Source organism: Maniola jurtina, chromosome Z (genome assembly GCF_905333055.1).
Source record: "Maniola jurtina chromosome Z, ilManJurt1.1, whole genome shotgun sequence".
NCBI classification, from domain to species: domain Eukaryota; kingdom Metazoa; phylum Arthropoda; class Insecta; order Lepidoptera; family Nymphalidae; genus Maniola; species Maniola jurtina.
The window spans coordinates 8486152-8512446 of record NC_060058.1 but is presented as its reverse complement, the minus strand read 5'-3'; the positions used below and the strand labels follow the sequence as shown (position 1 = coordinate 8512446).

General features: G+C 36.9%; 1 protein-coding gene across 4 annotated transcripts in view; it reads right to left on the bottom strand.

Moving 5' to 3' along the window:
- Positions 1 to 26295, bottom strand: part of LOC123880182 (protein bric-a-brac 2-like) — a 31676-nt gene continuing 5381 nt past the window's right edge. For 3 of the 4 annotated variants that reach the window (XM_045928156.1, XM_045928157.1, XM_045928159.1), the window contains exons 6-8: positions 15392 to 15551; positions 14282 to 14351; positions 5595 to 11863 (exon numbers count right to left, since the gene is read on the bottom strand). In XM_045928156.1, the coding sequence (XP_045784112.1) occupies positions 11259 to 11863; positions 14282 to 14351; positions 15392 to 15551 (835 nt within the window). In that variant the 3' untranslated portion in view covers positions 5595 to 11258. Of the gene's footprint in view, positions 1627 to 2221; positions 2398 to 5594; positions 11864 to 14281; positions 14352 to 15391; positions 15552 to 26295 lie in introns of those variants that run through there. The other variant, XM_045928160.1, reaches the window with a different exon arrangement.

The following is a 26295-nucleotide window of genomic DNA, read 5'->3' as shown; positions in this document are numbered from 1 at the left end:
ATCAGGTAACCCGCTTGCTCGTTTACTCGCTATTTTTATTTAAAAAAAAAGCTAACCGTGTGCGAGTGACAGAGACTCTTCATGACACTGGAACTTATTCATAGATAGATATTCATATTACACAAGCACAATACGTGAATCTGTTGTAGGTGCCAGCTCTGGGTAGCGATCTATACCTACGATCAACAGATTGTTAGTCGAAGACGGTCACATATAATTTATCATACAAAAATTCGAACAACCCATTATAAACATCACTAACCTATAATAAAATCACATACAAAATAAAGTTTAGATTACAATAATGACATTAACATGTATTTAGAAGGTAATGTGTTCCTATACACAGCAGGACCTCACATCGAAGAGCGCAGGTAGGTCAGGTACTTTATCAGTTCCAGATTTGTTCTACTGAATTTAACTTAAATCTGAATATGTTCTGTGGAAAATTATGAAATAAATACCTCTGGCCAGTGTAGTATTCCGGATTCGGATTCCCACGTAGGAGACCAAAGATAGGTTGGGGAATCAGGTCTAGATTTGTTCTACTGAAATTAACTTAAAACTGAATCTGTTCTGTGGAAAATAATGAAACAAACGCTTTAAAAGCTGAATCAGTCATATTATGATTTCTTCATTACTTACTAAATTAATTAATTTGAAGTTCTTTAGTCGGCAAACGTTTAAAACACTGTGAATACTCTAGGATGCCAGCTTTACATAGATTGAAGTCTGCTAGCTCAAGGTTTTTTAGTAAATAAATTTCCAAAACGAAGTTATATAGATTTTTTTTCTAAAACACATTGACCACAGAGGAATGATTACTATTGGCCATTGACAGAACTAAAGTTTGAAATTAATTTGAACCTTTCAGCCGTATATTAAATAAAATATCCCGTTGGCTGGAGGTCGATTTTAAAATTATTTATTCCATTATTTTTCACTGAACAGATTCAGATTCAAATTAAATTCGGTAGAACGAATTTTGAACTAATTATTTACTTTCGCTTACGAAGTGGAATCCCGCTGAGCGTAGGGACTAAGAAGTAGGTAATACATATTATTTTATAGGCATATACAGGGTACAGGAAACGCTGAATACCCTTTACATTTCTTAACTGCATGCATAACTTTGTTATTATAATAATTTTGTTCATACGACGAAGTCTAATGGTACTTTGTACGTTTTCAGACTTTGTACGTGAAAAGCGCTGAATTAACTTTCAGGGCATTTTACAATATGTCAATCCGAAAGATTATTTGCTAACAAATAAATGGAAAGATTCACCTCGCGCTAGCAGTAGCGTCCGCTTCTGACGTTCCGTCGTGATATTCATGGAAACATGGCACGATGCACAAGTTTGTACGGCATTCCGGACAGTGGTATTGTGTTTTCCGGCGAAGGGTTCGTCCGCTCTCATCGCGCGAGTTCCAGCAAAAGTTGCAACTGAGTGGCGGACCGGAGCGCACCGCGGGGGTGTGGCTCGCCCGTTGCGTGTGCGGCGCACTTTCCGACGCTACGCTGTCAAACGAGGTGACCGTGGACGTAGTAGACGGCTGCCGGTCCACGACGGCCACGGCTCGGATGAGCAGCGAGCTCACCGCGTGCTCGGAGCGAGACCGTCGCTGTCAAAGCCAAAAACATGTGCATCAAAACCTTATTGACACTTTGATGATAAAGGATGTCTCAGTCTTGGGTCTCAGTAAGAACTTGTTGTGAAGTGAAATCAAAATAGAACGAAAAAAATACTTAATTTACACCGATTATACACAAAAATATACCTACTATCCATATTTTTAATATTATAAATCTGAAAGTGTGTCTGTTTGTCTGCTAGCTTTTCACGACCCAACAGTTTATTCGATTTTGATGAAATTTAGTATAGAGTTAGCTTACATCCAGGGGAAGGGCATAGGTTACTTTTATCCCGGAAAATCAAAGAGTTCCCACGGGATTTAAAAAAAAAAAACAAAATCCACGCGGACGAAGTCGCGGGCATCGTCTAGTCTAGTATATATAATATACACTAAAGAATACTACACATGCAGTTTTATATTTGTTATGAAAATATGGCCCATATAATTAAAAGGTATTTTGTTCATCATCTAATTTACTAGGTATATTCTAAAAAAGTTGTTCTAATCTTTTTTAGAATCATCTTGACAGGCATTTCAACTGTTTGTTTATAGAATGATTGATAATAATTTAATTCTGTAATACCTTGGAGGTGGAATACTGTGGGTAAGAATCATGTTTTTGGAGTATAGGCGCTGTGGAAGTCGGTGTGGGCTCAGAAATCTGCTTCCTCACTTCTCTTTCTTCGGGTTCCACCCGGCTCTGACGTTTAAAATATTTTGAACGCCTCAGCCGAACATCAGAGCAAGAACTTAATATTTCTGTAAAAAAAAAACAATGAATAGGTTATTATTTATTATTATGATCTGACTGACAGTCCAATAATCTATAGATTTTCTATTCAACTGATTTTAACGAATTTATCTATCACTGTTAGATAAGGGGCAAGCCTAGCCATTATTTTCCCACCTCAAACGTTGTAAAATGCATTTTAAACTAGGCTTTTTCAAAGTATTGCATCTGTTTTATTAATGGCAGACCATTTATTTACTTCCCGTTGCTTTCCTTGCCTAATTTCCATCAAGGTATCACACGATATCGAAGACGCTTCTTCCAAATTCTTCTTCTTCTTTGGAGGATCTTACTGACCGATATAAGTTTATGGTATATGATATAGGTAAGCTACTTTCTAGCTACCTTAGATTAAGATCCCATAAGATAGTTTAATAGTAGTTAACATTTAACATGAGACGCAAAAAGAGCTAAAGAGTTATTGGAGATGGTTGAATTTTGCAATAATGCTTCACAATATTAAAAATTCTGATGCCCATTAAAAATGAAACAATTTCGTTTCTTTATAATATTTATCTAAAGTATGTGTTGTTCAAGTACGGCATACGGCAGTTTTATCATATAAACTATAATAAGTAAACGCAGTGCCCGGTAAAAACAACTGTGGTTTTTGTGGCACTGAATGTAATAAAAATGCCCTGAGTCAATTCTATGAGTTTAATAAATATAAATAAAGTAATCTATGTCTATCTAAACTATCATTTGCTCATCAGAATCGGTAGCGGGCCGACCAGAGACAGAGACAGCCACAATGTTTAAAATGTTATTATGGATTATGTATTAGAGGTGCATGAGGATAGGATATTATATTGTGTTACGATTAAAAAGACGATTTTGAAAAACTATCATTTATTTTATTTTATCACCTAGTTTGGTTTTAAATACAACTGGGTAATAACAATAATAATATGATTAATTGAAAAGTACGGAATAAATCAGCACAGATTCTAAATGGCGTTCTTCACCAAATCTATTAAACTCTTGTAGTTTTTATTTATTTAACTGAAGTGGTTGGTGGTTCTATCAGAACGCAATTTAAGATCCACTGCAACAAAGTTCATTTGAAATAATAATAATTTGACAATCACCAATCATAATACTGAATTTGTATGTACACTATTAATTATTATTAATATTATATTTTAAATATTATTAACAAAAATCTCTCAGTTTGAGAAAATCATCCTTTGCACACACTTATCTTTCCCCTCCCACCCTGAATATTTTTATCATATTGTGTCAATGGATTTTAGACCATTAAGGGTACCTAACACATTAGTCTAAGTTTGCTTCAAGTCTTACTAGACTCTAAGTTGAACGCACCTTATGGTGTTAAAGTACCACGTTTCAAGGTTTTGTGCGATTTGTTTGTTCATATGGTCCAGGAAACAGGGTTGCAAAACACGATCATTTCACCCCTCACGATTTCTATTGAAAATGTTTTTTCATCATACTTATTCGAAAAGCTAACATTGGCATTAGGGGTTAGGGGGAATAAAATCCTATTTTGTTCTTTAATGGCAGTTTGAACTTTCTCTCTTCTGATTGGAAGTGATGAAAAATAGTGTCACTTGCAGCCAAAATGTTTTGTTCTCAGGACAGGACATTGAATTCCTCGTTACGCTCAGGATTCCACTTTAGAATCCTCGCTCTGAGTCCAAAATGACGCTCCCGAGGAACAAAATATCACTTTGGCCCCTTGTGACACGTAACTATTTACAGATAATTTACGTAGCTGAAAAACCGTGGACGAACTCCAATAGAAATCGTGAGGGATGAAATGATCGAGTGTTTTGCAACAGACTCCCGGATTTGGAACATATTATTACAAAAGAACAATTATATTATAATATGCCGAGTTCATGATTTCTGTTTAATTAACTAAACCACAATGCTAATAAATGATTGATAATAATAATTACGATGATATGATTTAATATTTAAGTACAAAGTGAAATATGTTTCTTATGTCTAACGTTTTAATAATTCGCACAATATGGCTTAGTTATAAATGCCTCATAGAATTCATCATTTTAATATTGCATGATTTTCATATATTTAGACGCATAGTGTTTACCTAATACCACCACAATATAAAGTTGAGCGTTCTCACAACTAAAAAAAACTAAACAAACTATATATAACTCCACTGTATAGTAATTTCATGATTTATAATAATCAAAATAATAACTTAAATTATTGATTGAAGGTAGAGAGCCGCAAGGTTCCCACTTTTTGTCACTGGACGACCATACATTAATTTGACACCACATATTTATTTTAAGAAACAAATACAGTGGAATCTCTATAACTCGAACCTCTTTAAGTCGAAATCTTCAGTAAGTCGAAAAAAAACCGCTGAACCCCTAAATACGCGGTATCTCGAATTATTTAGACTTTGTAACTCGAACAAAATGTTATTTCCCTAGGAAGTATTGATAATACATATTTATACTCTATTATAACTCGAATTTCAAAAAGGAGACTCCGTAAGTCGAAGTTAGTAAAATATAATGATGTCTTACTTGGAATTCCCCGAAATAATAGCAATTAAATCCAAAATGAATTTTCGGGTTCGAGGCTTCTAATCTATTGTTTTTGTCTTGTACACGTGCAATGAATGAATACATTCCAGAAACTTTCTAAGTAACACAGCTGCGAACGTTATGTTTGTTCCTTGTCGACAAAGGACAGGATTACTTTTAGCGGAGCTTGTCCGTCAGTATTATTTTGGCTGTTAATTAGCAACAATATGAGTACAAAGCGGAAACTAAAGACTCTAACTCTACGTGAAAAAAGGTTTTTTTTAATGTACAGTTTACTTCATTAATATGTAATTTGTTTAAATATGTAACAAATATATACTATAAAACTTAAGTTGAATTTTTATTCAAATTCGACTCTACAAATCGAAAAATGCACTTAGAAATCGCGCCTCTGTAAGTCGAAATTTCAGCAGTTAAGTCATATGTATCTCGAAGTTCTTGTTAAGTCGAAAACTCGTTAACTCGAATTTTATTGAATTTCCCCTGACATTCGAGTTATTGAGATTCCACTGTACTTTTTCTTCTAAGCCGGTAATTGGAAAATAAAAGTAACCATTATACAAATCACACGTTCAAAAAACAAAATCTCATAAAAAAGTAATAGTAGTACACACATTTTCCATTAAACAAAATAATTACCATACAATAAATTGATCAAAATATTTCAAAAAAATCAGTCTATTATTAATTACAGAGGTCTCACATACACAACATTGTAATAATTATCATCGGCATTGGGCAATCAGCCATGGCGATTTCCCAAAGGTCTAGTGCGCGCAAAACAAGTAGTCCAATCTGAACACGATGCGTATGATTGCGCATTGTAAAAAAACAGATCGCTGTCGAGCTTGTGTATTAAATTTGTAGATCATGACCTACGCAAACAACCATACTGCAACTTCAGAATAAATTACCTGATAGTGCGCATATTTTGAGAAATGACTCACCATATTCGCTCTGTGTCAACTGTCATGTCATTAAAGTACGATTTAGTACTTACCAGTGCTTTTGACGTGACAGGCGATAGTACTAATGATTACTGATAAGTTGGAACGAAAAAATAACGAAGAAATAATTTAAATATTCTGTATTTTTTTAAGTTATTCACATTAATAATATATTAATCACAATATATTGCAAATAAAACACCTGACTGACGCTAGAGGTCAACGAACGTTCCGAAAATAGACCACTCGAAGTCAACGCCGCGTCGTACTATGCGGATTTGAAAAACACTAAATCACTATAACTACAAGTTAAGGTAAATGGTTAAAGGCATTGGATTTTGTTATGGTAGTTATATGACTGTAACGTTAAGTTTTTAGTAGCGTTCTGGTTACACCCTGAATAGAGCAAATATAGCGAGCCCTTTCTCAAAATTTACGCATTATATTTGTTTTGCGATCGGTATAACTTTCCAAGTTAACGTTAACTGTGCGTACATATTTAGTATGGATGGCGAAACTTCTAACTTGACATCATATGATTTTGGCATCAGTACTTAACGTTAACAAACTGCGTCGCATGTGTGCCTTTAGATGCACGATACATATAATTTTGTGCGCGAAGAAGCGACCGTATTCTTTACAATTCATTTACATTATCACTATCTTTCGCCTCGTGGTGGGCTGGTATCTCTGTCTGTGAGAGAGGCTGTATAGGTGTCTCATTGTTATTATGTTCATATAAACAAATATAAAATATAGTATATACTCGTACAATACAAATCTTATTTAATTAATAGTATTATAAACGACTACTTATTTGAAATGCCTTGATTAAACCATTGGTCTAATTAGTTTTAAAGAGGACTCACACATAACTAACTTAGGTTTTGATTAGAACTGTTTCGATAAAGTCGTACATTAATTATGTTTTTCGGACTATTGTAGGCCACTAAAAGTAATTACTATCACTAGATCAAATTCCTTGCACAATAATTCAAAAAGACATTTAAGACACGTACTGATAACTGATTTATTTCTTTTTCAATATTGTTATTTTACTTAAATGCTAAAAATCTCGATTTCGTTTGTACAAAAACAAGTCTCACAGTTGATAATGAAAAGTACTGTTTAAGCAATTTTGAAATCTATATAAAGTAAAGACTATTTAATAAATTTTACTGAATAAAGAAATTATTTTAGTTATAAAATAAATCAGTCTATTACTTGAGACATATGCTATCAAATGTGATAAAAAGTTATGAATAATGATCTTTTAGCATAATGAATTATATTCAACTTGATACGCCCAGTAAATATTCACATGTGGATCTCAGATCCCATATAGGGCGGTCCTTCGCCCATCGAATATAATGAAAAGTATTTATACAAATATTGATGATAAAACTTAAAAAACTATAAACGATACTAATTCTTAGCACAACTAAATTGTAGAGTATTCGCATCTGCTTCTTACTAATGTAATATGAAAAGGACAGACTCAGTTTGAAAGTTTTAAACTCAATTTAGAGCACGTGACTTTAGCCGCCAGTCGCAAGGCTATTGTTTTTTGTAGCGTGCACTGAAATTTAGAGTCTATAAATGTAAAATTCATAATCCGTCCTTTTTTAGCAATATTAAAAAGAAAGAGATGCAGATACTCTGACGTAGTTTAGAGAAAGACAACAGAATCGGCGCCAAAGTCACCGGCATCATGTACATATATAAAAATGATAAAAATAGTTTTCATATGGTTAACAGATGGGAGAAAGTCCACTCTAATGGAAATCTTCTGACCCGTATTTTGCATAGCGAGTTGCGACGTCAAACATTGGCATTTGGTAAAATAATAACTATAACTTCAAAATCACTGGCACCATATTTTATGATAGAATAACTATTATTAATCTTATTTCCTATCATAGTAATTATAATATTCAGTTATAGAAAGAATAAACAAGTAAACTTTCATATACAACCATTTTCAAATCTCTTCTTTTTGCTCAGAAAATGTTCGATATTCTTTGCAACCGACTGTAAATAAACCTATTAGAGTGTTGATGGCAGGAATTTTATAAATCATCTGCTCGCGTGTTGATTGTGGGGCTTTAATCAATACTTCACCTTGATCAACTTTTGACATACCAAGATGGCTGCATTATTAATCAATAACTAGTTGAACCTAACATTGTATCTTGTTCACAAGATTTGATACTTTAATATTTATCTGTAGTAACGATGTACAAATCATATTATACCAAAATTGCCACCAGCACTCTATCTACAATATGTATAAATGCAAGAAACGAATGTTTCTTCGTAATAAAGATTTATGCCTACAATATTTACAAAGGAGATCACTATTGTAATTTTAATTATACATCTATCGCTTCTTTGAAAAAAATTTTGGAGATGTAAATATTATACGTATAAATAAAATAGTACCTATGCCTTGGTTTAAATACTAAGTAATTGTAAATATATGGTAGCTGCCTAAACATTGAAACTATAGAGCAACCGCGACTTCGTCAAAGTGTTTTTATTTGAATCAATTTTTATCAATCGATATTTCAGGCCTTGCAAATAGGCCTTCTAGGGCAATTTTCTATTTAGTCTATCGTACTTTTCAGTTCTCTAGGAACATAAAATACTATAACATACAATGTGAGATCAAAGTAAATCAGATAATAAGACAAAAACCATTGTAAAGCTGCAACTTCGAATATTCGATGTTTAACAGGATTTAGGCAGACACGCACAAGCATAACCTGATTTGGATAAATTTTTTTGAAGGATAATACTTTTGGCAACAGCATCATGTTTTCTTGCTAAAAAGTGCCAGCATTACAAAATTTAACTACATCAATGTAACTGCCCTTGTGCAAGTGGGCCTAGAAGTTAAATAATATTATACAAAGTGCAACAAAATACTGAGTCCAAATTGTATCGTTTTGATGTGCCGATCGTATTCCGTTCGAAAGTATGAACGTATTGGTATCACATTTACATCCTTATTAAAATCACGATTTTTACCTGTCGATTATGCACAAGATGATAATTAATGATACATCAGAAACAATATAACCTCAGGCGACACAAAATCATTGCACGGAAAATGTGCAGAAAAGCATTTATTTGTTCATTTACAAAAGAACAAATAAAATAATGGCTTATTATAAAAATAATGTTTCTTCATTCGACCGTTACCTATGGGTTCACGCATTATTTATACGACTGAGTTGAAACTTTGTACAGTTGAACTTGCGCGTAGGTGTCTGACATAATACCATCAACGTACAATTAGAAGGCACGCGAATTGCTTCGGGTGTAAGCTAGCTATAAATAACTAGGTTTTAAGGACGGTTTCGCCCATGTAAATTTCCACTGCTTGACATAACAGTCGAATTTAGACTCATATGCATTTTCACAAGAGAAAAAATTGTGATGAACCTTATGAGTTATGACGGAGATGTAAAATGGACATCGAAACTCCTAGGGTAATCATATTTGAAATTATAAAGTTTGTCATGAGTAAATTTCATTCATGTTTAGTACTTTAAAAAGGCAATAAACTTATTTTAGATTTATTTTAAAGGAACGTTTCCTGAGTTCATTGTTTTATATAACTGTATTAGTAACGCTTGCCATAAGGCTTAAAATTGATGCTAAATGCTATGCTATAAAAGATACGAGAGTTAATAAAATAAATTACCGGCGTTCAACACATCTAAAAAGTATAATATAGTGATGAAGTACATGAGATTACACCAAACTGTTTAAGAAAAATTATGTATTGTTGATCACAAAGACAAAGTCGCAGACCAAAGCTTTTGACGTCCGCGTCATCACAAAATTTTGATTTTTTGCCGGTACGTTGTCAGGTTATATTACCTCCCTGTAACGTACATATAGTGCTACACCTTCTGTCTATTAAATTACTTGAGATTTTTCAATACGATTGGACACTTGGGGCCTGCCAAGTATTATCGGACTACAGACGAAAACATCATTAATAAGTAGTTCTATATTAATATAGGCGGTTATACATAGGGCGATAATAATGATAGTAGTTATCATTAATTTATAAAGGCTAAGGCTTAAAATAAAAGCTAAGGAAGGATAGCTATAATTATACGGAATACAAAATTAAGTAATGTTTTTTTCAACATGTAAGTCAGTCTGTTCAGATTTAAAGTATTTCAAATTCATTACACAAATAGGGCTCCATAGTACATACTTTATTATGTAAAGTACTGTAAGGTATAAATGTAACATCAACGTAATGCAGGTAAGTTATACAAATTATATGAGAAGAAATACTTTTGTAGAGGTAGTAATTATCATTGTGACTATTTTTAACTAAATAAGAGGTTACAATTTTGTAAACCTTGTCATGATTGCACGATAGAAGAAAATTGATTGATTTCTTAATTATGTGATTACCAAATGGACTATCAGATATGATAATAATACAAAAGTACCTATAAACTTATATGTATGAAATTATCACAAAAATATATTGATTAAGACTGGTCTCGAAATAAGTATCTCTATCTATTATAATTATTATTCTATTACAATACTTTATAGTAAATTCGCTATCACATCTTTCCTTTTATACAATACTCTTACGATAATGCGGTTTAATTATAAAAAAGCTGATATCAAATAACTGTCTTTAAACTTACAGTGCTATGAGATCTAAACATACCTTACTGATTATGGCTAATGGACGTGAGTCGGCCGCGCGTCCACTCACTTCAATACTTTCAATACTTTTGTTCAGTTAAAGTACGTACAAGAACTCTTGGTCAAGCCGAGCCTGCAATATATTATGTCCCGGTGCACGTCGCCACAGAGGCAAAACCATCAATCGTATCTGTGCTTCGTAAAGTAAGACTGTCACTTAGAAGAGTTAGAGAAAATATATATTTTACTGTTTGCATAAGAAAGCAGTAAAATATACATTTTGTCCAAATTAAATCTAAAATAGACAATTCTAGCAAACTCGTTTACAGGGTTAGTTACAAGAGTTAAAACCTAGCCCCGAAAAGTATTCCTCTGTAGAAGCGTGCTTTAAAAAGTGAGTATCAATTTAGTCATGATAAGTTCAACTCGATCGAGGCTCGCGAGATTGTTACGTCTTTACAAATATGCCGACTGGGTATCAAGTAATACTGAATAATATGGTAACAATATTTACAAAGGCATATGCATATAGATATCGTAGCGCGGCTGGGGGCGCAATGGCGGCGAGAGCGGCAGCGGCCCGCACTCCCCGCCTTGCCACTCGGGTCACAACGAGTAGCACTCGTCGCCTTGCGCCGCGCACGCCGCGTTCTATTGCATCGGGAAATTGACCCCGTTGATAATATTCAGGGGCGAGTTGTTTACTTGGAGCGGGAAGTCCACGGGGCGCGGGTCGATGAACCCGACGGGTACGGGGTGCGGCGGACAGAGCAAGGCCATCTGTTGTTCCTGGTGCGGTTGCTCGTCTTTCTGTTCCGGCGGCGGCGTCACGTGCTCGCGCTTGATGCGGCTCTTTATGCTCGGCCGATTGTTTGGGTAACCTTTCTTCTTGTATTCCAGCCATAATGTTCGGTTGTTAACCCCGAACATCCGCGCAGCCTTGCAAAATCCAATTCCCCCGAAACGAACCGCTTCCAAAGCCCTTTGAAAGTTTTCCTCAGCTTGTGGATTTGTCGCCCGGCGTCGCTTCTGTGGAGTCTGGTTCACGGCCTGCACGGTCTGCGCTTCTGCGACGCAGCTGGGGCCGGGCGCAGGACCCGGCACCCCGAGCGCCTGGCCGTAGTGATTCATCTCTGGGTCTCCATGCGGATTTATAACGTTATTGAGATACATTCCCTGATCAGGTTGGAGCCCGCCGCCTCCGAGACAAGCGTTCGAATACCTGGGGTATGTATGCTCCAGCATACTCCATTGTCCTGGGAAGAGAGATAAATGATTTTGTAAAGGTTATAGTTCATTAGAGCCACCCGGCACCCAACCTGCATCGCCTCACCTCGTGCGGATAGTATTCTTTATATGAACTTCTATGGGCATACCCTGATTACATCGACTCTGTACGTCAGCGAGCGAGCGATCCGCTGACGCTATGGAATCTATGTAGTGAGCGAATATCCATAGAAGTTAAAATAAAGAATACTAACCGCACGAGGTGAGGCGGTGCAGGTCGGGTGCCGGGTGGCTGTAATGAACTATTACCTTAATACAATAAAAATTAAAAAATGCGTTTTACTACTCTACAGATTTCATTGATCTCCCTTCCTTGGAAAGTAAAATATGATGGATAACTCATTAACGTACACTACATCCAGTGGAAGATGATAAAAGTGATCATGGATTACTTTTCTTTAAACCTGCGTGGCAATATTCAAGTTATATTCAAAAGAAGAATACGCAACTGGGTAATAAACAAAAAACTTTAGTTGAATAAAAAAAGAAACGCTCAATGGCACCGATTTTGTTGTCTTTCTCTAAACTAAATTTATCTGCATCTTTTTCTTTTTAATATTGCTAAAAAATAATTATTAATTTGAAATTAAAGACTCTAAATAAAATTTTAGTGTACGCTAGAAATTCAAACAACTGGCTCGCAAGTGGCAGCTAAAGTCCCGAGATTTGACAGCTCTTAATTTAATTTAAAACTGTCAAACTGTGTCTGTCATTTTCATATAGTAATGAGACGAATATTCAAAAATTCAGTTATGCTCAGAATCAGTACCACTGTCAATTATAGTAAATCTGGTCTTCTTCAAAGGAGTTACTTTTGCCTAAATAAAGGCGGACAAACAAACAAAATAATATCATGAGATTCAGTGAGACGGTGACATGGATATTGATTGTACTCTGCCATGTCTTTGGCTTTATTTCTTTGCATTTAAAAAAAAAGTATGTACTATATATAAATTTCAGCAGAAATCAGTCTAGTATGTATTACTAAATTTTTAATTCATAGTTTTGCTAGTAAAGTGGCTCTTATTACACCCCTGTGTTGAAAATTTTATTTGGAGGAAGCCTAGAGGAAGCATTACAATTCTATATAGACCTCAAAACCAATTTTTTTTATTTTATCCTGAAACACAATAGGAAACAGAAGTATTTATTGATCATAACTCCGTCAAATCTTAATCCATTCTCACAGTTTTTTTGCTTTACTGACAGGTAAGTTCCATGTTTAAGTAAAGATCTAATAAACAGTTTCATTGATACAGGACTAAATTTCTCAACGGGTAAAATAAAATTAATGGTCATCGTTGTGTTAGCTTAGTAACTATTAGAATTTCATACATATTATAGTAAGTACATTTTAATTTCTTGTCTATTAGTAACCTAACCTAACCTGACCAATCCACGCGGGCGAAGCTGCGGGCAACATCTAGTTATGGATAAAAGTAGTACACCATTTTAACAATTTTTTCGATTAAAAGTATTTCATTTTCATAGTAAGTCATTTTGTAGTAGTTGAAATTCCACGGCCCCGCACGAAGCGATTTGCCTCCTCGTTTCTAATTGCAAAATTGTGATTCGTTAATGCGTCGTAACTAACGATCATGATACACGACTGGACTCCGTGACGGAATACGATACACCAAGATGCTACGAATCTTGATAAATGCCCTGTTTATTATGGCATGACTAGATATCGGAATATATGCATTATTGAAGTGCCAAAATATGCATGCAAATATGCACAAGAAATTGTCGAAGTATGCAATAAATATGCACTACCAAAATACTATTTATTATTAGAATTCACTCATATAAGTATCTAAATACAATAAAAAACATTTTTCTAGATATTCTAGAGGAAACTTGCGACTTGTGAGATTCAAAACTGAATATTAATATTTTGTAGGCTGAAAATAACCTCTCTACGTCAACAGATGTTACTGGACCTCTTCAGGCAGAGTTTTGCCCTTGCTGTTGATAAATGTGTTAACTTTCTTTATTCCTTTCAGACATTTTACATTATTTCAGAACAGTATTTAATTTACCACGGATCTTATCCAATAGTGAACTACGCAATATGATATTGAAATAGACACATTCAATGAAAAAGTACTACAAGTGTAAATTAAAAATTTATAACACCCCCGACAAGTGAACTAGTTAACTAGAAAAGAGCTGAAAAACTAAATCAAAATCGGTTTATTAGTTTAGGAGCTACGATGCCACAGATAGATACACAGATACACACGTCAATCTTATAACACCCCTCTTTTTGGGTCGGGGGTTAAAAATAGACTATATCACTATAAAAATAGCGTTTTTTTTCGCAAACATGTGAAATGCATGTATTCCGATGTCTAGATAAACCAAATCAGAAAAGCTAGACTAACCTTGTGACATTCCTACTGCATTTGTATCCATCGCCAACTGATCTATGTTGATATTTGTGGGATCTCCTGCCTGTAACAAAGAAAAGCCACATTAACATGCTGATTAAAAAAACATGGAAATTTTTCCACTAGTCGGAGCGCAGGCAAACAGGAACACCAATATATTATACCTTGGAGGTTTAACATTGCTTGGCTCAACAATGCTGCTTCACTAAGTGTTATTATATAAGCTTGATAGCTATCATGCAGCGTTGAATACTGACTTATGGAAACAACCTGCAGACCATCTCCCGGCAGTTCCTATAGATCTCCATCGCTGGCCCCGCGTATGGTGCCTTTTTGGAGTGTTTTTTTTTTTTTTGCAATAGTGGCCAGTTTTTGTGTTTTACCGGTATATTTTGGTAGTGGAACTGACTGGGAAGCGCTCAAAAGGGGCGCCGTGCGTGTGTCGGCGAGCGCCGGCACAAACGAAGTCCATACTTATATAGTTTTCCTAACTTGTAAATAAATACAAACTTGACATTGGCTAATCTGTGTAAAGCCAGAGAGAAAAAAAAATATATATATATTATATTTATATTTATTTTTCATGTACCAAAATTGTAGTTACAAAGTTAAGATAAATTAAGCTATGTACATAGGAAATGCTTATCTCTAAACAGAGATTTCTTCCAGCTTCCCCGTGCAGGTTGTGAGTAAGGTGCATAAATACGTGGAATAGGTCCCATGGTACTAGATTTATAAAATGGTTAATACAAGTGCTACACAATAATATTTACACAAATATCTTCCAATAAATACCAAAATAAAATACTTACATACAATAATAATATAATAATAAATAGTTATGCATAATATAATGAAATACGAATAAATATAATATATATAAAATATAATAAAATACTCTATTGTAAGGATAGGTAATACTGCTTCACTCTGTATTTGAATGAATGTACTGAGCGGCAATTCACTCTAATATTCTCAGGAAGTGAGTTCCAAAGATGGGTGGCTAGTACGGTGAAAGATTTGCTGTAGAAGACTGTGTTACAATGGGGAGTGACGAGAGGATTTATCTATATAATATAATTATATATCTATAATAGTGCATACCTGTTGTGGATTGTCCATGCGTTCATCGAGTTCTCTTCGCTTCTGTTGAGGTACACTGCTTAATGTCACAGCTTCTCGCATCATTTCTATGTTGGTGCCATCTTCACTCCTGTTGTCTTCAGTCACTAAATTCATTGAGCCCGAAGAACTTTTTCGACGTCTGCATATAAAAGATTCATTGAGTTCAAAGAACACAAGAACAAAGTGTCTTTCAATGAAAAAAATTTTCAAAAGAAAAATAAAACCAACTTCAAAAACCAAAAACACTAAAAAGTAGAAAATAATTTTTGTTTAGCTACACATGTAATGTACCTAGGTATGAAGTCAAGCGAGCATATTAAAACAAAATTAGAAATCCAAGAGTGAAGCTCGCCCGACTTCATACCTAGGTATATTACATGTGTAGCTAAACAAAAATTATTTTCTACTTTTTAGTGTTTTTGGTTTTTGAAGTCGGTTTTATTTTTCTTTTGAAAATTTTTTATTTCACAATTTTTAGTGGCCCCACTGTATTATAATATGCTATGCCCAGTTAAAACCCTACTGTTTACTAAGCTATTACAGTGATCGCGAGCAATTTGCTCTTATCCATTGAGGAGTTCTGTTCTCCATCTCCGAAGATATTCATCAGATCTTCACCAAATTTATATGGGACCACCTGCACAGTATACCCTTTCAAACAAAAAAAAAATTCCAAATCGGTCCAGGGGTCTTTGAGTAATCGGGGAACATACGGTCGACGTCGAAAGTCCATACATAGCTTAAAGGCTAAAACCGTGCAGCAAGGAATGCTTTGAATCACTCGCATGCTCACTCACACAAATAAATATTAACTGTCAATAATATTATCAACCTTAAGTAAACTACATAAGGTTCAAACGATTTCAGTTCAATACTTCCATAAAATGTCTACAATATCAACCTTAAGACAACAACCATTAAGTTTAAAATAATTTTCTATTCCTACTCGACCTATCTACTGACTTTAGTGATTGTTTATTTCATATCTCTGCGTATACTCACTCTCAGTGTCGTAGTAACATAATCGGCACACAATGCATCAGCTCCAAATGATCTAGGTTCGAATCTCTTATTGCATTTTTTTTAGTTTTTAATAAAATGACTTTTTGTTTATATAATTATTGTTTATTGATATTATAAAAAGAGTAAATAAGAAAAAAACACTTTTTACTAGATAATCGACTTTATTGTGATTATTTCATTGTTATCTTTTTACATTTGCTAAAAAGTAATAAATAGATAATATTAACTAATTTTTTTCAATCTTTAAAGGTTATAGCTTAAGGACGTATTTGCACACTTGTATAGATTTTCGGTACGCTTTGTGGCTAAAATATACTAAGTAAATTGGAACTACAGATTGCTAAAAATAGATTGGTCCTTTATCTCCAGAGATCGAGTAATTTTTTGATAAAATCATTAATTTTGATACTATAAGAACGATTTTCCTTCACCTCTTCCACGCAGAATTAACGATTTAGGGTCAAGTTTAGGTACATTTTTCTCAGTTTACGTACGGATTTTATTCTTCTAATAAATATTTTCCGTTAGCACATAATGTGCACCTCAAAATATAGGATTATTATATTAATAATAGTATAAAAATAAATAAAAACATCGTGTATAAATTTTTCACGTATTTTGCTTCAACCGCAAACCTTAATACAGTGCACTAAGGGTTATTTTGATATTGGGCAGGCAATGGTATGATTTCAAAATTATATCAGTCAGCGGCCAGCCGCCTTCGTGGGTGGTCTCTGCGTCGGTTGCTATAATTTTTTGATGTGGAAAAGATCGCTGTACGAACACAAAATAGTTCGACAAAACCCTAACTGATATTTATAGGTACTTATTCCGTGATTGTGCTGATATTTTGGCAAGGTAAGATAATAATGATAATATTATGTACCTATTATCACATTTTATCGTTAGCTGGATTTTTTTCTTGAGCATGATAGTGATCTGATAGTGAACTTCGAAGGCTGCGACAGGAACTTGAAGACTAGAAGAACTAGATGTGTCCAGTTTGGGCTCGTTTTCTTAGTCATGACGAGATCTTACCTCCGGATTTGTGGAGTGACCTGATGGTATACCTCGAAAGTCACTATTGGAACTCGGAGACGAATAGAGCTAGGTGTTTCGAGTTTGGGCTCATTTTCTTAGTCATGATGAGATCTTACCTCCGGATTTGTGGAGTGACCTGATGGTATACCTCGGAAGTCACTATTGGAACTCGGAGACGAATAGAGCTAGGTGTTTCGAGTTTGGGCTCATTTTCTTAGTCATGAAGAGATCTTACCTCCGGATTTGTGGAGTGACCTGATGGTATACCTCGGAAGTCACTATTGGAACTCGGAGACGAATAGAGCTAGGTGTTTCGAGTTTGGGCTCATTTTCTTAGTCATGATGAGATCTTACCTCCGGATTTGTGGAGTGACCTGATGGTATACCTTGGAAGTCACTATTGGAACTCGGAGACGAATAGAGCTAGGTGTTTCGAGTTTGGGCTCATTTTCTTAGTCATGATGAGATCTTACCTCCGGATTTGTGGAGTGACCTGATGGTATACCTCGGAAGTCACTATTGGAACTCGGAGACGAATAGAGCTAGGTGTTTCGAGTTTGGGCTCATTTTCTTAGTCATGATGAGATCTTACCTCCGGATTTGTGGAGTGACCTGATGGTATACCTCGGAAGTCACTATTGGAACTCGGAGACGAATAGAGCTAGGTGTCTCGAGTTTGGGCTCATTTTCTTAGTCATGATGAGATCTTACCTCCGGATTTGTGGAGTGACCTGATGGTATACCTCGGAAGTCACTATTGGAACTCGGAGACGAATAGAGCTAGGTGTTTCGAGTTTGGGCTCATTTTCTTAGTAATGATGAGATCTTACCTCCGGATTTGTGGAGTGACCTGATGGTATACCTCGGAAGTCACTATTGGAACTCGGAGACGAATAGAGCTAGGTGTTTCGAGTTTGGGCTCATTTTCTTAGTCATGATGAGATCTTACCTCCGGATTTGTGGAGTGACCTGATGGTATACCTCGGAAGTCACTATTGGAACTCGGAGACGAATAGAGCTAGGTGTTTCGAGTTTGGGCTCATTTTCTTAGTAATGATGAGATCTTACCTCCGGATTTGTGGAGTGACCTGATGGTATACCTCGGAAGTCACTATTGGAACTCGGAGACGAATAGAGCTAGGTGTTTCGAGTTTGGGCTCATTTTCTTAGTCATGATGAGATCTTACCTCCGGATTTGTGGAGTGACCTGATGGTATACCTCGGAAGTCACTATTGGAACTCGGAGACGAATAGAGCTAGGTGTTTCGAGTTTGGGCTCATTTTCTTAGTAATGATGAGATCTTACCTCCGGATTTGTGGAGTGACCTGATGGTATACCTCGGAAGTCCCTATTGGAACTCGGAGACGAATAGAGCTAGGTGTTTCGAGTTTGGGCTCATTTTCTTAGTCATGATAAGATCTTACCTCCGGATTTGTGGAGTGACCTGATGGTATACCTCGGAAGTCACTATTGGAACTCGGAGACGAATAGAGCTAGGTGTTTCGAGTTTGGGCTCATTTTCTTAGTCATGATGAGATCTTACCTCCGGATTTGTGGAGTGACCTGATGGTATACCTCGGAAGTCCCTATTGGAACTCGGAGACGAATAGAGCTAGGTGTCTCGAGTTTGGGCTCATTTTCTTAGTCATGATGAGATCTTACCTCCGGATTTGTGGAGTGACCTGATGGTATACCTCGGAAGTCACTATTGGAACTCGGAGACGAATAGAGCTAGGTGTTTCGAGTTTGGGCTCATTTTCTTAGTAATGATGAGATCTTACCTCCGGATTTGTGGAGTGACCTGATGGTATACCTCGGAAGTCACTATTGGAACTCGGAGACGAATAGAGCTAGGTGTTTCGAGTTTGGGCTCATTTTCTTAGTCATGATGAGATCTTACCTCCGGATTTGTGGAGTGACCTGATGGTATACCTCGGAAGTCACTATTGGAACTCGGAGACGAATAGAGCTAGGTGTCTCGAGTTTGGGCTCATTTTCTTAGTCATGATGAGATCTTACCTCCGGATTTGTGGAGTGACCTGATGGTATACCTCGGAAGTCACTATTGGAACTCGGAGACGAATAGAGCTAGGTGTTTCGAGTTTGGGCTCATTTTCTTAGTAATGATGAGATCTTACCTCCGGATTTGTGGAGTGACCTGATGGTATACCTCGGAAGTCACTATTGGAACTCGGAGACGAATAGAGCTAGGTGTTTCGAGTTTGGGCTCATTTTCTTAGTCATGATGAGATCTTACCTCCGGATTTGTGGAGTGACCTGATGGTATACCTCGGAAGTCACTATTGGAACTCGGAGACGAATAGAGCTAGGTGTTTCGAGTTTGGGCTCATTTTCTTAGTAATGATGAGATCTTACCTCCGGATTTGTGGAGTGACCTGATGGTATACCTCGGAAGTCACTATTGGAACTCGGAGACGAATAGAGCTAGGTGTTTCGAGTTTGGGCTCATTTTCTTAGTCATGATGAGATCTTACCTCCGGATTTGTGGAGTGACCTGATGGTATACCTCGGAAGTCCCTATTGGAACTCGGAGACGAATAGAGCTAGGTGTTTCGAGTTTGGGCTCATTTTCTTAGTCATGATAAGATCTTACCTCCGGATTTGTGGAGTGACCTGATGGTATACCTCGGAAGTCACTATTGGAACTCGGAGACGAATAGAGCTAGCTGTGTCGAGTTCGGGCTCATTTTGTTAGTCATGATGAGATATTACCTCCGGATTTGTGGAGTGACCTGATGGTACACCTCGGAAGTCACTATTGGAACTCGGAGACGAATAGAGCTAGGTGTTTCGAGTTCGGGCTCATTTTCTTAGTCATGATGAGATCTTACCTCCATATTTGTGGAGTGACCTGATGGTATACCTCGGAAGTCACTATTGGAACTCGGAGACGAATAGAGCTAGATGTTTCGAGTTTGGGCTCATTTTCTTAGTCATGATGAGATCTTACCTCCGGGTTTGTGGAGTGACCTGATAGTATACCTCGGAAGCCACTATTGGAACTCGGAGACGAATAGAGCTAGGTGTGTCGAGTTTGGGCTCAATTTCTTAGTCATGATGAGATCTTACCTCCGGATTTGTGGAGTGACCTGATGGTATATCTCGGAAGTCACTATTGGAACTCGGAGACGAATAGAGCTAGGTGTTTCGAGTTTGGGCTCATTTTCTTAGTCATGATGAGATCTTACCTCCGGATTTGTGGAGTGACCTGATGGTATACCTCGGAAGTCACTATTGGAACTCGGAGACGAATAGAGCTAGGTGTTTCGAGTTTGGGCTCATTTTCTTAGTCATGATGAGATGTTACCTCCGGATTCGTGAAGTGACCTGATGGTACACCTCGGATGTCACTATTGGAACTCGGAGACGAATAAAGCTAGCTGTTTCGAGTTCGGGCTCATTTTCTTAGTCATGATGAGATCTTACCTCCGGATTTGTGGAGTGACCTGATGGTATACCTCGGAAGTCACTATTGGAACTTACAAAACGAGCTCAAACTCATAACATCTAACTCTACTCGACTCGAAAGTCCAATAGTGGCTTTTGAAGTATACCTTCAGAGCACTCCAACAAGTTTCAAGGTATAATCTCGTCATAACTAACAAAACGAGCCCAAACTCGAAACACCTAGCTCTATTCGTCTCCGAGTTCCAATAGTGACTTCCGAGGTATACCATCAGGTCACTCCACAAATCCGGAGGTAAGATCTCATCATGACTAAGAAAATGAGCTCAAACTCGAAAAACCTAGCTCTATTCGTCTCCGAGTTCCAATAGTGGCTTCCGAGGTATACCATCAGGTCACTCCACAAATCCGGAGGTAAGATCTCATCATGACTAAGAAAATGAGCCCAAACTCGAAACACCTAGCTCTATTCGTAGTTCCAATAGTGACTTCCTAGGTATACCATCAGGTCACTCCACAAATCCGGAGGTAAGATCTCATCATGACTAAGAAAATGAGCCCAAACTCGAAACACCTAGCTCTATTCGTCTCCGAGTTCCAATAGTGACTTCCGATGATACCATCAGGTCACTCCACAAATCCGGAGGTAAGATCTCATCATGACTAAGAAAATGAGTCCAAACTCGAAACACCTAGCTCTATTCGTCTTCGAGTTCCAATAGTGACTTCCAAAGTATACCATCAGGTCACTCCACAAATCCGGAGGTAAGATCTCATCATGACTAAGAAAATGAGCCCAAACTCGAAACACCTAGCTCTATTCGTCTCCGAGTTCCAATAGTGACTTCCAAAGTATACCATCAGGTCACTCCACAAATCCGGAGGTAAGATCTCATCATGACTAAGAAAATGAGCCCAAACTCGAAACACCTAGCTCTATTCGTCTCCGAGTTCCAATAGGGACTTCCGAGGTATACCATCAGGTCACTCCACAAATCCGGAGGTAAGATCTCATCATGACTAAGAAAATGAGCCCAAACTTGAAACACCTAGCTCTATTCGTCTCCGAGTTCCAATAGTGACTTCCGAGGTATACCATCAGGTCACTCCACAAATCCGGAGGTAAGATCTCATCATGACTAAGAAAATGAGCCCAAACTCGAAACACCTAGCTCTATTCGTCTCCGAGTTCCAATAGTGACTTCCGAGGTATACCATCAGGTCACTCCACAAATCCGGAGGTAAGATCTCATCATGACTAAGAAAATGAGCCCAAACTCGAAACACCTAGCTCTATTCGTCTCCGAGTTCCAATAGTGACTTCCGAGGTATACCATCAGGTCACTCCACAAATCCGGAGGTAAGATCTCATCATGACTAAGAAAATGAGTCCAAACTCGAAACACCTAGCTCTATTCGTCTTCGAGTTCCAATAGTGACTTCCAAAGTATACCATCAGGTCACTCCACAAATCCGGAGGTAAGATCTCATCATGACTAAGAAAATGAGCCCAAACTCGAAACACCTAGCTCTATTCGTCTCCGAGTTCCAATAGGGACTTCCGAGGTATACCATCAGGTCACTCCACAAATCCGGAGGTAAGATCTCATCATGACTAAGAAAATGAGCCCAAACTCGAAACACCTAGCTCTATTCGTCTCCGAGTTCCAATAGTGACTTCCGAGGTATACCATCAGGTCACTCCACAAATCCGGAGGTAAGATCTCATCATGACTAAGAAAATGAGCCCAAACTCGAAACACCTAGCTCTATTCGTCTCCGAGTTCCAATAGTGACTTCCGAGGTATACCATCAGGTCACTCCACAAATCCGGAGGTAAGATCTCATCATGACTAAGAAAATGAGCCCAAACTCGAAACACCTAGCTCTATTCGTCTCCGAGTTCCAATAGTGACTTCCGAGGTGTACCATCAGGTCACTCCACAAATCCGGAGGTAAGATCTCATCATGACTAAGAAAATGAGCCCAAACTCGAAACACCTAGCTCTATTCGTCTCCGAGTTCCAATAGTGACTTCCGAGGATACCATCAGGTCACTCCACAAATCCGGAGGTAAGATCTCATCATGACTAAGAAAATGAGTCCAAACTCGAAACACCTAGCTCTATTCGTCTCCGAGTTCCAATAGTGACTTCCAAAGTATACCATCAGGTCGCTCCACAAATCCGGAGGTAAGATCTCATCATGACTAAGAAAATGAGCACAAACTCGAAACACCTAGCTCTATTCGTCTCCGAGTTCCAATAGTGACTTCCGAGGTATACCATCAGGTCACTCCACAAATCCGGAGGTAAGATATCATCATGACTAAGAAAATGAGCCCAAACTCGAAACACCTAGCTCTATTCGTCTCCGAGTTCCAATAGTGACTTTCGAGGTATACCATCAGGTCACTCCACAAATCCGGAGGTAAGATCTCATCATGACTAAGAAAATGAGCCCAAACTCGAAACACCTAGCTCTATTCGTCTCCGAGTTCCAATAGTGACTTCCGAGGTATACCATCGGGTCACTCCACAAATCCGGAGGTAAGATCTCATCATGACTAAGAAAATGAGCCCAAACTCGAAACACCTAGCTCTATTCGTCTCCGAGTTCCAATAGTGACTTCCGAGGTATACCATCAGGTCACTCCACAAATCCGGAGGTAAGATCTCATCATGACTAAGAAAATGAGCCCAAACTCGAAACACCTAGCTCTATTCGTCTCTGAGTTCCAGTAGTAGGTTCCAAAGTATGCAATTTCATCAAGTCGGGAGGTAATGTAATGCTATCCTTCTCAGATTATTTTAGTCATAGTAGGAGCTCATAATTTCATAAGCATGGAAATGTTGTTCATTGCCAAGAAGTCATGGTGAAATATTTCATCATCAGACCCTTAGTCTGTAGGCACTGTTCTACTTACTGTATTATTGTCAAGATACATATTTAAAAAAAAAACTGTTAAAAAAAATAGATGACCAAATATAAAATAAAATAAAAATATAAAAGTATCAAAATCAAGTCGATTCACTCATTTTGACGCAGCTGTGTGCGTGTGGGCAGTGTACTTATGTAGTAGTGCAATTTTGATACCTATTCATTTTGCAAAGACGTCCTTAAGTAATCGTTTTCATAAAGAAAAGAAAATTGAAGCTAAACCTTACAAAAACTAGTAATCATTCGGCGGCGCTGCTTTTGTTGTCTGTTAATTTTAGTAAGATATATTATTAACATAATATAAGTTAAGAAAAGAAAATACTTTATGTTCTATGTTTAAAGACTTAAAAAGTAAAATGGATATAACAATTTACTTATAAAGATAAGTAAATTGTTTAAGTATTTAATATAACCTCCACTATTTTCAATAACAGCAAGCAAGCGCCACCGCATGGATCCGACTATATTGAAACAGATATTATCCGTTCTTCTAATATTCTCCCACACTTCCATATAGTGAGCCTCTAATTCCTCTGCAGTCCTCTCGTTTCGCATATCCCGTCTGGTGATCTTGCTGGCCAGGGAATAATAGTTATGTCTGGGTTTTCATTAAGCCAAACACGCACTATATGTGCTCGATGCACAGGACAGTTATCATGGACAAAAGATAGTTGTGGCATATTAACAACTGGATACACACACCACACAGTTGGCAATATGCTGTCACGTAACACTTCCACATAATGTGCAGCTGTGGGGCGCCCTGCAATTGACACTAGTTCACCAGGTGCAGCGGCACTCATCCAGCCCCACATATTGACAGATATCCGTCCAGATTCCATGTTTGGGACAACATTTTCATATTGTTCGACCATAGATCTCCGCTGTGAATCATTAATATGACGCGGGTGGCCACTTCGCCGTCTAGATGTTAAATTACCTTCTTCTTCGCGGCGCGACACCCCCAACGCTTTTCGGTGATCCACTAAAAACCAAACAGTGAGATAAAACAACACTTTAACCTACTAAGTTTCTTGTCTAAATTTTATGGATATTCCTTCGATCACTTATTCGAGTATTCGAGTATTATTTACTCACAAAACTTTATGTAATGCTATGTTTATGAACACAATTTCTTAACCTAATACACGTTATCTAACAATAAAAACAATACTCACGGTGAAATCAGTTTCATTGCAAATGTTCAAAATCAGTTTTATCAACAATACACATTAGCCTGCATTATTCTTGAAGACAAGTAAAATAAAACGTTTTCAACACTCAAGAAACAACATGAATTAATGTTGTAGCCTTTGCAAGTAACGACTGTCAAAATCTTTTGTCCGTCGGTACTCAGTGACCATATTTTATCTAACTTCGTAACTGCGATTTTTTAAACTACCCACTTAAGCTATTATTAGTCTAAACGTATCATTTAAAAAAATAAAAACAGAAAAAAGCTTACACGGACCCGAGATTCGAACCAGAAACCGTGGCGTTTGCAGTCCGGGTACCCCCGCGCTGCGCCATTCAACTCTTTTGCTTTATATATGAAATTTTTAGATATTACTCAGGCTTACAAATTGAATGACTTGTATAATATTACAGTGCAAGTGTGTGCGTGACAGAGTGCATGCAAGGCAACTTGTTTACTTATTCTATATGGACTTTTGACGTCGACTGTACATAAAAAATAAAAAAAAAAAAAAAGATCCCGACGAATTGAGAACCTCCTCTTTTTTTGGAAGTCGGTTAAAAACTAACTGTAAACTAAGATAAGTTAATGGACCGATTCTTAGATATAAGTACTTTTATAAGTTTAAAAAAAAAAAAAATATATAAAAGATTACAATTTAGTACTTCACACGTCTGCTGTCCTGCTAATCAATCGTAGCTCACATAGCACACATTCCATAGAATGGAACTTCACATGGAATGATTGTGCTTAAACTCGAGCTTTTGTTCGACAGTTCAATATATAATTTGTAATAAAAGCTAGGGGCTCACAACCAGTGGTATATTCGTATATTTTTAGGGCTCTATAGAAAGACAAGGAGCTCTTAGTTTCGTCCGTTTGTTTGTCTGTATCACAGCCATTCTAAAAAGAAAGTATTAGAGCAGTAAACTTGAACAGCAGTAGCGCTGTTGTAGAAACCTGATCCACCATTTATTTTTAATGAACCTGAACATAAAAGTGAGAGTCAGAAAAGATCTTGTTTTACCGCCTCGAGTGTTACATCTATGAATTGATATTTTAAAATCGTGATGAGGTTTCTTATGGGCCTTGTGTCTCAGGCTCAAACAGAATTAGAAATTTTTGATATATTTAAAAAAAAATCTATATTAGTATTAGCGAAAGTCCTTTTGAGGGTCCATCGTGTTAGCAAAAATTTTGTTCAGAGATAGCTTGCATACCATTGGTATTTTATCCCGAAAAATCAAGAGTTCCCAC